This window comes from Colias philodice, chromosome 11 (genome assembly GCF_061535455.1).
Source record: "Colias philodice isolate Cphi_HAF_F1 chromosome 11, ilColPhil1 Martin Lab GWU primary, whole genome shotgun sequence".
Lineage (NCBI taxonomy): Eukaryota > Metazoa > Arthropoda > Insecta > Lepidoptera > Pieridae > Colias > Colias philodice.
In genome coordinates, this window is record NC_143096.1 from 9,047,051 (window position 1) to 9,059,782 (window position 12,732).

The following is a 12,732-nucleotide window of genomic DNA, read 5'->3' on the forward strand; positions in this document are numbered from 1 at the left end:
CTCTCCCACCTATGGGCTAGTATGAAAGTGCGCGCACGTAGTGACGCAACTCCCCATACAAATTGATGGGAGAGACAAAATAGTTGCGGAGACAAAGTTGCTCGTGCGCGCTAGCTCTTAAATAGCCTTCAACATTTAAAAAATTTGTTGACGATTAATGGAAGAACAGTGTTATGCAAAAAACACTATCCTGCAATGGGCCAATGCTACGCCACGATTCCTTTTAAGTGTCTGTGTACCCCACGTGTACCCAAAGGGCGTATTCAGAAAGAAAGCTTGAAACTTAAAAGCGCTTATAAGCGCTTATTGGCGCTTATAAGCGCTGGTGACCCGCGCAGGAAAATATATGAACATGTGCTTATAAGCGCTGATAGGCGCCGACAAGTTCCAACAAGTTTCAACAAACTTGTCGGCGCCGATCAGCGCTTATAAGATTAAAACCAACAACATCTCGATCACTCGATTGCGCGAAGATTGCGCGCCAAGTTGCGCGCCATGACATACCATTACCCTCTGTACACAATGGCGAGTGCCAAAAGGCCAGCACACGCTATAAATTGTGTACTGGGCCCTTTAGTTCTTCTTCTTTTATCTTAAATGGCAACTCCCGCTCCCTGTGTGGTACACAAGAAGCTTATATCTTAGGGTGTATTCCGTTATGCACTGCGACCACTGTAAGGTGTGACGTCAATTCAGTATACTGTGAAGCCGTTCCTTTATAGCCAGTTATACTGGTTACGATTTAAAACGGAACGCAATCCAGTATACTGTCAGCCGCATTTTCTGACGCAGCATTTGGGGTGTCTTTCGATATGCACTGCAACCACTGCACAGTGCTATCACTGTAGAAAAATTCGTTCCGTTATGGACTGCCAGTATACTGCCGCAGTACCCTAGGGAAATTTATGACGTCATTAATCGCCGCCATAATCTACTGTGAGCACTGGCGTTTTCGAGGTAAGGTACTCGCAGTACTTTGATCACGTGATCAGTCCACAGACCTATTATACATTATACTCTTTGCCACAGAGCAAGTAATATGATCAGTCAAAACCACTCGAGTGCCTAACGTCTTATAAACAAAGCTACAGTATAATCAGAAAATTTTAAAGTTCTGTAATTAGTTTGGATTAATAAATAAAACAATGGAAGAATTGCAAAAATTAACTTTATTAGACTGTGTTGAAAATGTTCAATACGAGCTGAAAGTTCTTTTTTATTCTTTTTTATGAAAAAGTACTTACTTTTATTATATTTTAAATTCAATTTACAATTAATATTAATTAAAATATTTATAATTGGACAGTACTCCAAAACAGTTTATTTTTATGTTCTAGAAAACTTTAATACACTCATTTGAATGCTGCGTCAAAAAATGCGGCTGACAGTATACTGGATTGCGTTCCGTTTTAAATCGTAACCATTTTAATCGTAACCACTGGCTATAAACGAACGGCTTCACAGTATACTGAATTGACGTCACACCACAACAGTGGTCGCAGTGCATAACGGAAGACACCCTGAGTGTATTAAAGTTTTCTAGAACATAAAAATAAACTGTTTTGGAGTACTGTACAATTAAAAATATTTTAATTAATATTAATTGTAAATTGAATTTATAATATAATAAAAGTAATTATAATATAATAAAAGTATTTTACGAAGAAATGATATCAGATCATTTTTGTAGATTGTATTTCGAGGAACAACTTTTATATACGAAATTCATGCTTCTTCCAAACGTGTGCACTCCACTGAAGCTACTCCAAGACTAATCTCGATATTCCGAACGGAAAAAAAAGGTTGTGTGTGGTAGTCGTACGGAATTTTTCGTGATACGGTTTCCGAATCAGGAAAACTGATGTATGTGGCCGGCCTAACACAGATCTAACATAGTCCAAAGGGTTTACAGAATCAGGGATTATCTCTATTTCTGATATCGTAGAATGATCAGCTTGTACTAGATCTGTGTACGAATATAAGGTACATAATCTATGGGGTTAGGGGTAGTTGGTTTTGACAGATGACATTTGAAGTTTAGTGTTTCACAGCAAAGCTGTTATACATGTAGATACGTGTTTTAAATGTTAGTGAAAATTTTGTTTATATTCAGTTTATAGGGGATATAACCAATTTTCCTATATTACTCACTATAGAAGACATTCAATAATGGATATTCTGTACGATGACTTAGAAAATTATGAAGAAGAAAATATAATACATGATGTAGGTATCACAATTTAGCGCCAAAATAATCTGTCAAGTTTTTTGTGAAGCGTAATTAATAATTAATTTTATTTGCAGTTAAAAAATGAAAATAAAGAATTAAAAATGAAGATTGAGGAATATACTGTTGCTATTAATAAGCTCCAAAAAGTAAGTTGTTATTGTATATATATTATACTATTTAGTTTCTTTATTCCGACCCAGTCTGCATTGGTCTACTTAGGTTTAGGACTAATTTTTCGCGTAAATGAATTTTTATTCTTATGTTTTATACTATATTAGGCGTCATTCAACTTAATTCAACTAAAGACCTTTTAAATTTTGAATCATTTCATGAATTTTCGACAGTTCTTCACTATCAAACAGATTCCAATACTATTCATAGTTCAGGTTGAGAATTAAAGTTATCAACAAATTTAAAACATTTTTTTGTACTTTAAACATGACAGTATTTACCACAGTACTATGAACATGAGTCTTTAAATAGATATTGTTTTTATTGAATATACTTAAATGAAAATGTATTACCTACTCTATAGAACTCTCTAGAATTGAAACTATGTATTTATGATATCATTGATACAAACATTCATTGTTTTACTGAATTTATGATGTACTATACAGTTTTCATTACCTATTAGATGATTTTTTTTGCCAACCAAATGTCGAGCTGATGAATTTACTATAATTAGTGCATACACTATTTTAGGCAATTGCTATAATGGGCTATTTTTATCATTTATACTTTATGGATAGTATTTTCTAAATTTCTGCCTTATTAACACTTCATTTTGGATATAATAAGAACAAAAACAATTAAAACAAATTGATCAGTACAAAGACATATTATATTTTTCAATATTATAACAATAATCTGTTGATTGATTATTTTATTCCTATAAAATTAGATTGATAGAAATATAAAAAGAAATAATATTCAAGAAGATTTTTTGTATTTCGTAATTTGTTGGTAGCCATTTTGTCCTTTGGTTTCTTTGTTGACAATTATGTAACATCACCTATTTGTGACCTTCATGATTGTGGAAAGTTAGGAAAATAACATGGTTGTTCAGATAAATGTTCTCATTGAAATACTTCTTTGTTTTCTGGCTATTTTAGTTGAAAATAAATGGTTTATGCTTATACTTGAAGTATTACAACACACATCTAACATACAAGTATCATTAAATTTTGTATAGCAACAAATATAATATAATATTAATTTCATAAATTTATGTTAACGCTTGTGTGTAAGCTGTGGTCTCATATAACCGGTTGTGCATACGCCAACTTATATATAAAAAACTATATTTAGCCTATAATTCGACCAAGCCAACTAGACGCTCGGGTGGAATGCGGCCTCCCCGCCCGCTTACCGCCTCAGGTACCGCGTTCGCCTTAGTACGGTTCGCAGCATCGACGCATTCGTATGTTTCGCATCGCTAGTTATTTCTGTACTTTTTATTGAAATCGTTAAATCTTGTTATTGACTGTTAAGTTTTTTGTTGTTATTTGTTTAAGTTTTACTGTGTTGTTATTCCTATGAATAGCCCTCGAAATGGGGAAAAATAAGACTATTCATAGCGGAGAGCGAACAGTGATATTACGAGTGTTACATTTTTTGCTATCTGTACCCGAGACATGGGCGGGTGACGTCACAGTTGAAAAGGGTCTAGTTGGCTTGGTCACGTAGTAAGTACACATGTCCTTACTATACCTTTTGTGATCCTTAAATAAAGAAAATAAAATAAAAATAATATACATGTATAATAGGACTATTAACTTAAGAATATTGAGTATGTAAGTTGATTAGTTGTAGAATGGATGTGCATTGATTTTATAGAATATTTTGCAGGATTTTGACAAACTAAGTTCAGAATATAAGAAATTGGAGGTGAATTACTCTTCATTACTTAAAACTGCAAAGGCTGAAATTGAAAGGAAAACAAAGATTATTACCGATCTCAATATAGAGTAAGTATTTATTTTATTATCTTTTTTAAAATTTACCACATTCTTTTGTCAGTGTCCAAATTGTTTTACACAATTAAATATACTTTGGATACATGTTCTTGTTTTGCAATTTGTGTCCAGTAAATTTTGTCTTAAAAAACTTAATTAGGTTAGGTTAAATCTTCAAGAAATTTCAAATAACTTACAAAAGATAATTTTGAAGTATTAATTCAGAGATAGTGCCAGTATGACTTAATTATAAACAGATATTGATCAATGACAGCAATGTTAAATAAATAATTATTGAATAATTAAGTGTTGAGTCACTAAAATATTTGTGTTCTAAATGGCTTGTTATTGAATGCATTGCTATTTTACTGCGGTCTTTTGAATGCAGAGTAGGGAAGTAGTTTCATTTCATCTGCTAAATGCAAATCCTTTTGCAATTTAAAATTTTACGTACTCCCACTCCCAATACTCAGTGAATAATGTATTAAGTTTTATGATCTGTAAAACATGTAACCAAAAATTTAAATATAATTGTTCCAATTTAGACTCTTTCATATTCTTTGTAATAATGTCTGTAACATTGGCCTGCATAAAGAGTAGCTATACAATAAAAACTTCTTTTTTATTTCTTTCTTTTTTATTTTCATAGGAAAGATATGCTTGTAATAAAAGGTCTTCAAACACAAGGGAGAGGATTTTTCAACTCAATTAGAAATACCCACACAGGAAGTAATAAAAGTAACAAGAATGCAGTTGACAGCCAGTAAGTTATTTAAAGAATATATTATGTAGATATAATAATATATTACTTTTATGAGATATTTTTATGCATACTCATTTTTATAGAAAAACGAGAAGTAATTCTCCAGTTAACAAGGATGCTAAAAATGATGAACAAGAAACAAAAGTAGACAGAACTAAAGATGTAAGAAATGTTATTAAAATTAGTGAAACAAAAGAAAATATATTGGATGATAAATCTATTAAAAGATCAAGGAAAGTAATGGACAGGAGGAAATCTATGCCAGCGGAGAAGTAAGATTAAATTATTTTAAAATAACTTTTGCATGTATACAATTATCTAATTATTTTCACACACAGAATCTACCTTAAATCATGAAATGCATTTTGGTAAAAAAATTCAGGTTTAAAATTTGTTATTTACAAAAGGAAAATTAACGTTTTCCGTGTAATTATGAAAAGGTTTAGTATTTTATTATTTTGTAGTTATAAATACTTTAAATTAATTAATTTTGTGTTTTTAGCAAAGTTTTGGAGGACAGTAAACCTGTATGGAGTTCTGAAGATGAAAATGAGCAATGTAATCCATTAAGACACCCTAGACTGAGTCACATTGATCAATCAGACAGAAGAAGCCACAGAACATCTGAAACTTCCAGTATGGATGATAGATATTCTTACAATAGTCAGACATCAAAAGATCCCAGACACAGACGGAAAAATGCAAGGATGAATGATGATAAATACAAAAGTAATTTCCGACCTGAACCAAATTACCACAGAAGAAATGGAAGTCCGGAAAGGAGTGCGCGAAACAGAGGACTCAACAATTACTCTACGCAGCATAATTACGACCGACAACGAAGCCCACCGTCTGATCGGTATAGGCGCAATAAAAGTAGAGATCGTCGCTCCAATTACGACAAAGACTCACGTTTTTATGATAATCCCATGAACGATAGAAGTGAAAAACATGCAACGAAACATAAATTACCTCATCAGTTCCATTCAGAAGAACCTAGCCACAAGAAAATAAGAGTAGATTCTTATGGGGAATACCTAGGTGGAGATAGGGATCGTGGTGCCATCTACAAAGAATATATTGATCCATCCACAGCACTTATATCTCCTGACGATCCATACAGAACCTGTCAATCACCTGATCATTTTATGTCCGAGACCAATGATTATAACAAAGTAAAAGGTAAATATTTAAAAGTAATATTTGAACTTGTAAAACATATTACTATTGCGATTATTATAGTTTTTTTGTTTCTTTTTTAGAAATAAAGCACACAGCTGCAACACCATTAGAAGATCCTAGGATTTCAAGCAAGAAATATATTTTAAAGACTGAAAATAGTAAAGCTGTATTAAAGACGACTTCTAGTCAAGACATTGATATTAGAATGGTAGACAAATCATTATGGAAACTACCAAAAGTAATAGTACCTGATGCTTTAGTAGATAAACCATCATATTATCATAATATGAGTGAAGAGATAGTGGATGAATTTTATATGAATATTGAAAATTTAGAATTGGACATGTCTCTAGAATCTGGAGAGATAGGAAGAATAGAACACGAAACTGATTATCGAAATGATAGTGTTAAGGAGAGGCTTAAAACTAAACATCCAGATGACCAGACATCTTATTTGGAGAAACCAATGGAACCTGTGAATAAATATAATATATCTAAAATGCAAAACCAAGCATCAACTGAAGTAAGAAAAAATGAAGAATATGGAGAACCAATGTTAGAAACTGAAGGAAATAAGAAGTTAAATAAATTTAACGAGGAGTTACAAGATACAATTAAGACTGAAAATCGACAATTAGATGAAAAAATATGTGTAAAAGAAATGACTACCTCAAAAACTTTTTTGGATCAGGAAAGTAATGCCATTGACATGGAGAATCAAGCTAGCTCCCTGGGTACTGTAGAAAGAGATTTATTGTTAAGTGATGATGATAACATGGATTTACCAAGGCAAAAAACTTCAGATGAGCACAAAACTGACGGAAATCAAAATAACACAAAGCAAGATACAGTTGGTAATGAATCATGTGGCGAATTCAAGGACAAAAAAGGAAATATAGAAGAAGTAAAAGAAGATAATAAATCTACAAAACGAAAAGATAAGTGTCGTGAGAAAAGCACTAAGAAAAAATCAGTTAAACCTGTATCATGTGATGAAACTAAAAACAAAGTGGGTAATATAAAACACGAAAAAGATGCGTCAGCAAAAAAGAAAAAAGAAAAGAGTACTGATAATAACACAAAGACGACTAAAATAGTCCCTGTTTCTAGTGAAGAATCTAAGGTGAAAGATAGTAACATAAAGCAAGAAAAAGTAACAGACGAGTGTATTAATATTAAAATAGATAAACTTAGTGAAAATAAGTCAAAGAGAAATACAACAGATCCTTTACAATGTGAGGAAACTAAATGCACAGTTGGTAATGTTAAGCAAGAAAAAGGGTTAGGTAAGTCTACAAAAACTATTAAAGATAAATGTAGTAGTGATATAAAGTCGCACAAATATACAGGAGAGACTGTGTCATCTGAGGAATCCAATGTCAGTAACTTAAAACAAGAGAAAGAAGTTGAAAAATCCATAAAAACTACAAAAGATACATGTATTGATGTTATATCACAGGGAACTACTACAGATCATGTTTCATGTCGAGAAATCAAGGACAATACAGTAAATCAGGGGATGGAAGTGGACGACACAGTAAAAAATGATCAAGAACAATCTAGAGAAAAGAAATCAAAGAAAATAACAGTTGATACTGTACCATGTGAAATATCAAAGGTTGGAGTAGCCACTTTATACCAGGAACAAGAAGTGGATAACGCAGTAAAAACTAAACAAGAAAAGTGTAGTGAAAAGAAGGCAAAGAAAATAACGGTTGATACTGTACCATATCAAGTATCACAGGATGGGTTTGCCAATTTAAACCAGGAGAAAGAAATAGCAAAGACTACAAAAACTAAAAAGGTTAGCGATGCAACAGCTAAAGAACCAAAAAGCAAAAGGAATAAAAAGAAACTAGAGACAAAAACTGCAGAGCAAACTAAGGATACAGTTACCAAGAGATCCAAAAGCAAAAATGAAAAAGATGTGAAAACTGATGAGATTAAAACGAAATTTAGTGACTTATTTGGCGAAAGTAATAGTTTAATTATGCCTGAAGATTTAGGTATTACACCTGCGGCTACTGCTGCGGTAAAGCAAAGCGCATTTGAATCTATTTTCGATGATACTCAAAGTGCAGTGGATATGAAATTAGTACAAACGGAGGATCAGGAAAAAGTACTAGAAAATGTACAAAATGTAGAAACTGGTCATGAACAAAATAAAATAGATATTAATAGCTTAAAAATGGATTTCATCGACGACGTAACTTTAACTAATGCCAAGAAAGATGAACAAAAACCAGAAGATAAGCAGATTAATGGCAAAGTAAATATAGATACAAATAATTTGTATGTAAACCTCAACCCTGAAGTATCAATGGATGGATCAAATGTTGTTATAATATCTACAGGTGTTCAACCTCAAATAGAGGACAGAATAAGTCCAAGCAATCATGAGACAGAAGTCAATACACAAGAGCCTACAAAAAATTACTGCTTCCCAGTTTTAAAAGCTTTGGCAACATCAACACCTCTAAAGGTTAGCGTTGAAGCATCGGTGCATAATGATGATCACACTGCAAAGAATATGACAAGTCAGGATTCGAATATAGATTCATCAAACAACTCAAGGACTGCTGAAGCAAATGACCAGGATGTGCCTGATGTCAGAATATTTGTCAAAAGACGAAGGAAAGTGAAGAAATAGGCAATATTTAGATTTTATTTTATATTTATTTAAAAAATAGGAAATACATAATGTATTTAAAGTTTATTATGTTTTTAAAGAATTAATTTTAATTTGATAATGACAAATATTACTCAATTTTAGAAGCAGCGGGCAGGAAAACGACAATGATTTCCTTTTTGTATGTAATTATTTTAAAATGTTAATGTACCGGAAAGGTTTTGTAAATATTATGGATTTAAATATCTTTATTTGAGTAATTGTGCTCCAGTATTTAATTTATTATCGTGTTTATAAGTATTCTAGCTAGCTTGTTTCATAGCTGTCACATGACAACCTTGGTTTTAAGCAATGTTGCTGTCTCATAAATAATATAAGATGTACTTAGAAATGATACAAAAATAAAAAATATTTCAATCCCATAACAGTCTTTATTTTCTTAAAAAATTAGGATAAAATTATATTTACATTACATTATAAATTTATATGATTTATCCATTCATACAGTTGAAATATTAATAAAATAATAATCATTAAAATATTTGTTGAAACAATGTTTGATAGCGGATTAAATCCTAAACATACACCTTTATTCTGAATTTATAACATATCTATTGTCAATACTTTACCAGCATGATACACTTTCACTTAACCTAAGTTTAAAATAGATTGCACGATACAGTTTGAGACTTAAATAACTTCATTACATTATACATTGTGATTATATATCCTGTAATATACATAACTTAGTTAAAATGTACATGGCATTCAATGGCAGTATGCATTAACGAGTTACATTTTTTAAAAATAACATTGTATGTGATGAGCAAATCACGGAATAGTTAAGTCACTGCACACACTAACCACAATATACAGATACATCCAGTAGTTCTTATATCTGTCAATTGTCATAATACCCTTACAATTCTCGTAAACACGCTTGCTTGTGTGCGTGAGCCATTTCGAACGTGTTGTACTAAGTTTCCCTACTGGTTGTATTTGTATATTGTGCACTAACCCTGGTCGAATTGAAACTGTCTTTAGGAGGTGGACAACATATAATAGTCACTGCAAGCACTAGATGACCATTACCACTGCTATCCCTGGTTATAACTGTCCTCAGGAGTTCAACATACTGTACAACATACTGTATTCACTACACACTATAACTGTTCTTATATGATCACATTCACTGCACATTCCCGGTTATGTCAATTGGGTTATAACTGACCCCGTGACGTCGACAACGTCCGTATGATGTTATCCGGCATGGGCACGTCATCTGTATGTGAGGACGTGGCTTGTGGCGAGCGGGTTCTTTTGTTCAGTTTCTTGAGTACTGCGGGTTTGGTTTCGCTCTCTAGCGGGGCTACGTGTTGGTAGCACACAGCGGACGCGTGGCCGGACCTCGCGGATGTTAGCGGGGTGCCGCTCTCCCACTTGTCCGTCACCGGGTCGTACACTTCCACGATGTCGAGGAACGCGGCGCCGTCGTAGCCGCCTGGAAAGAGATATTAGTTAAATAAAGTCACAATAGTCATCAAATATAAAAATGAAATTTTTGCCCTCATTTTAGATATTCATTTCAAAAAGTGAGAACAACCGCTGTATAAAATCAAGTCGCTCACCGATGTCTGTTCCTATGTACGGTTCGATCTTTAAAACACAATGGATGTTGATGCGGGTTGTTTAGTGATTCAAGAGGAAGTTTTATGTCTATAACAAGCATAGTTGCACGGGTGTCGTAGCGCTCCGCCGCAGGATGTATGTTGTCCAGCACGGCCACTCACCCATAGCGTACAGCTTGTTGTCCAGCACGGCCACTCACCCATAGCGTACAGCTTGTTGTCCAGCACGGTCACTCACCCATAGCGTACAGCTTGTTGTCCAGCACGGCCACTCACCCATAGCGTACAGCTTGTTGTCCAGCACGGCCACTCACCCATAGCGTACAGTTTGTTATACAGCACGGCCACTCACCCATAGCGTACAGCTTGTTGTACAGCACGGCCACTCACCCATAGCGTACAGCTTGTTGTCCAGCACGGCCACTCACCCATAGCGTACAGCTTGTTGTCCAGCACGGCCACTCACCCATAGCGTACAGCTTGTTGTACAGCACGGCCACTCACCCATAGCGTACAGCTTGTTGTCCAGCACGGCCACTCACCCATAGCGTACAGCTTGTTGTACAGCACGGCTACTCACCCATAGCGTACAGCTTGTTGTACAGCACGGCCACTCACCCATAGCGTACAGCTTGTTGTCCAGCACGGCCACTCACCCATAGCGTACAGCTTGTTGTACAGCACGGCCACTCACCCATAGCGTACAGCTTGTTGTCCAGCACGGCCACTCACCCATAGCGTACAGCTTGTTGTACAGCACGGCCACTCACCCATAGCGTACAGCTTGTTGTACAGCACGGCCACTCACCCATAGCGTACAGCTTGTTGTCCAGCACGGCCACTCACCCATAGCGTACAGCTTGTTGTCCAGCACGGCCACTCACCCATAGCGTACAGCTTGTTGTCCAGCACGGCCACTCACCCATAGCGTACAGTTTGTTGTCCAGCACGGCCACTCACCCATAGCGTACAGCTTGTTGTCCAGCACGGCCACTCACCCATAGCGTACAGCTTGTTGTCCAGCACGGTGAGCGAGAGCGCGGACCGAGCGACGGGCACGGGCGCGATGCTGTCCCACGCGTCGCGCTCCGTGTCGTAGCGCTCCACCGCGGACAGCTGCTGCGTGCCGTCGTACCCGCCCACCACGTAGATGTACTGGTTCAGGGCTGCCACGCCTGGTAAAAATTACACATCTAATGGCTCGAAAAACAAGCAAAATGTGAGAAAAACTTTTCACAAACTATTAACCACTATTGGATTAATCGTTATTAAAAAATATTACAAATTGAATTATAAAATTATTGTGTTTTATTTAGGCACAATATTAATGGTGTGTTGTTGGCTGGCAATTCAATTATGTATTCATTTTATACACGAGAGATGTTTGTTTAATTCCCCCCCCCCCCCCTACAATACGCACCCGCACCGCTCCTAGCCACGCTCATAGGAGCCACTTCAGTCCAGCAGTTATTCTCCGGGTGGTAACACTCCACAGAGCGCACTCGCCTCGCGCCATCAAACCCGCCCACTGCGTATAACAGCCGGTTGACTACGGCCACGCCCACGCCCAGACGCGCACTGCCCATTGACGCTACGTACGTCCACGCGTCTTTTTCTGGGTCGTAACTGGAGATTATAGAACGTTTTGAATGTATAACAAAGATACTATCTTTGAAAATAATTAATAATTGGAGCATTCGCGTTGTATGTGCTAAATGCTAATAAATAAAACATACTATAATCTATATCCATACAAAACGTTATGGAAATTCAATCAAGTTTTGCGAGAAATGGTAATAAACTTCCATCCTTATATAACTTTCACATACAACATATGAATTTTACCGTAATATTTGGCATAAACACCAAAGTGCATGAAAAGCACTAACAAACTGACAAAAAAACTCTTTATTTTCGATTTTAATATTGCACTACAGAAAAAATACGAACCATTCGACAGACTTATGATATTCAGATCCAGCAGAACCCCCCACAGCGTACAGCAAACCATCCATCACTGCGACACCTACCTGGAAAGGATAGTAATCTAAATAAATTAGTGTTTGTTTGTCGCGATAAAATTGGAAATTTTCGATTCAGCTAAAACATAATAATAGCTTTGTTTTTTCGGTGACTGCATTTCTTATTATGTTCAGGCTACACTAGCTCTTATGTACGCCCTATAGTGGCTACTATAGCTAGTCTTTTTAGTTAATGTGCGACGGCAGAGATATATTCTTTCTTATAGAAAAAATATATCTCTTTACTAAATATTAAAGTAAAGAGAAAATAAAAAATAATTCTAAAATTCTGTAAGAAAAAATATACTTCATATTTTCACT

The 12,732-nt window shown here is 35.2% G+C and overlaps 2 protein-coding genes across 3 annotated transcripts in view; one reads left to right on the plus strand and one right to left on the minus strand.

The window, feature by feature from the left end:
* Positions 1 to 2,050: 2,050 nt before the first annotated feature.
* LOC149484787 (uncharacterized) lies at positions 2,051 to 9,180 on the plus strand. Of its 2 annotated transcripts, none has more exons than XM_089701052.1 (7): positions 2,051 to 2,226; positions 2,305 to 2,376; positions 4,070 to 4,200; positions 4,838 to 4,951; positions 5,035 to 5,223; positions 5,454 to 6,133; positions 6,214 to 9,180. In XM_089701052.1, the coding sequence occupies exons 1-7, from the start codon at positions 2,170 to 2,172 to the stop codon at positions 8,781 to 8,783; spliced, it is 3,813 nt and encodes a 1,270-aa protein (XP_089557178.1). In that variant the 5' UTR covers positions 2,051 to 2,169; the 3' UTR covers positions 8,784 to 9,180. The 2 variants fall into 2 exon arrangements, with proteins under 2 accessions (XP_089557178.1, XP_089557179.1); XM_089701053.1 differs by having other exon boundaries at positions 4,082 to 4,200.
* LOC149484788 (kelch-like ECH-associated protein 1B) overlaps positions 9,174 to 12,732 on the minus strand; it is a 35,617-nt gene continuing 32,058 nt past the window's right edge. The window contains exons 10-13 of the mRNA XM_089701054.1: positions 12,341 to 12,420; positions 11,811 to 12,016; positions 11,389 to 11,565; positions 9,174 to 10,263 (exon numbers count right to left, since the gene is read on the minus strand). Of these exons, the coding sequence (XP_089557180.1) occupies positions 9,983 to 10,263; positions 11,389 to 11,565; positions 11,811 to 12,016; positions 12,341 to 12,420 (744 nt within the window). The 3' untranslated portion in view covers positions 9,174 to 9,982. The remainder of the gene's footprint in view (positions 10,264 to 11,388; positions 11,566 to 11,810; positions 12,017 to 12,340; positions 12,421 to 12,732) is intronic.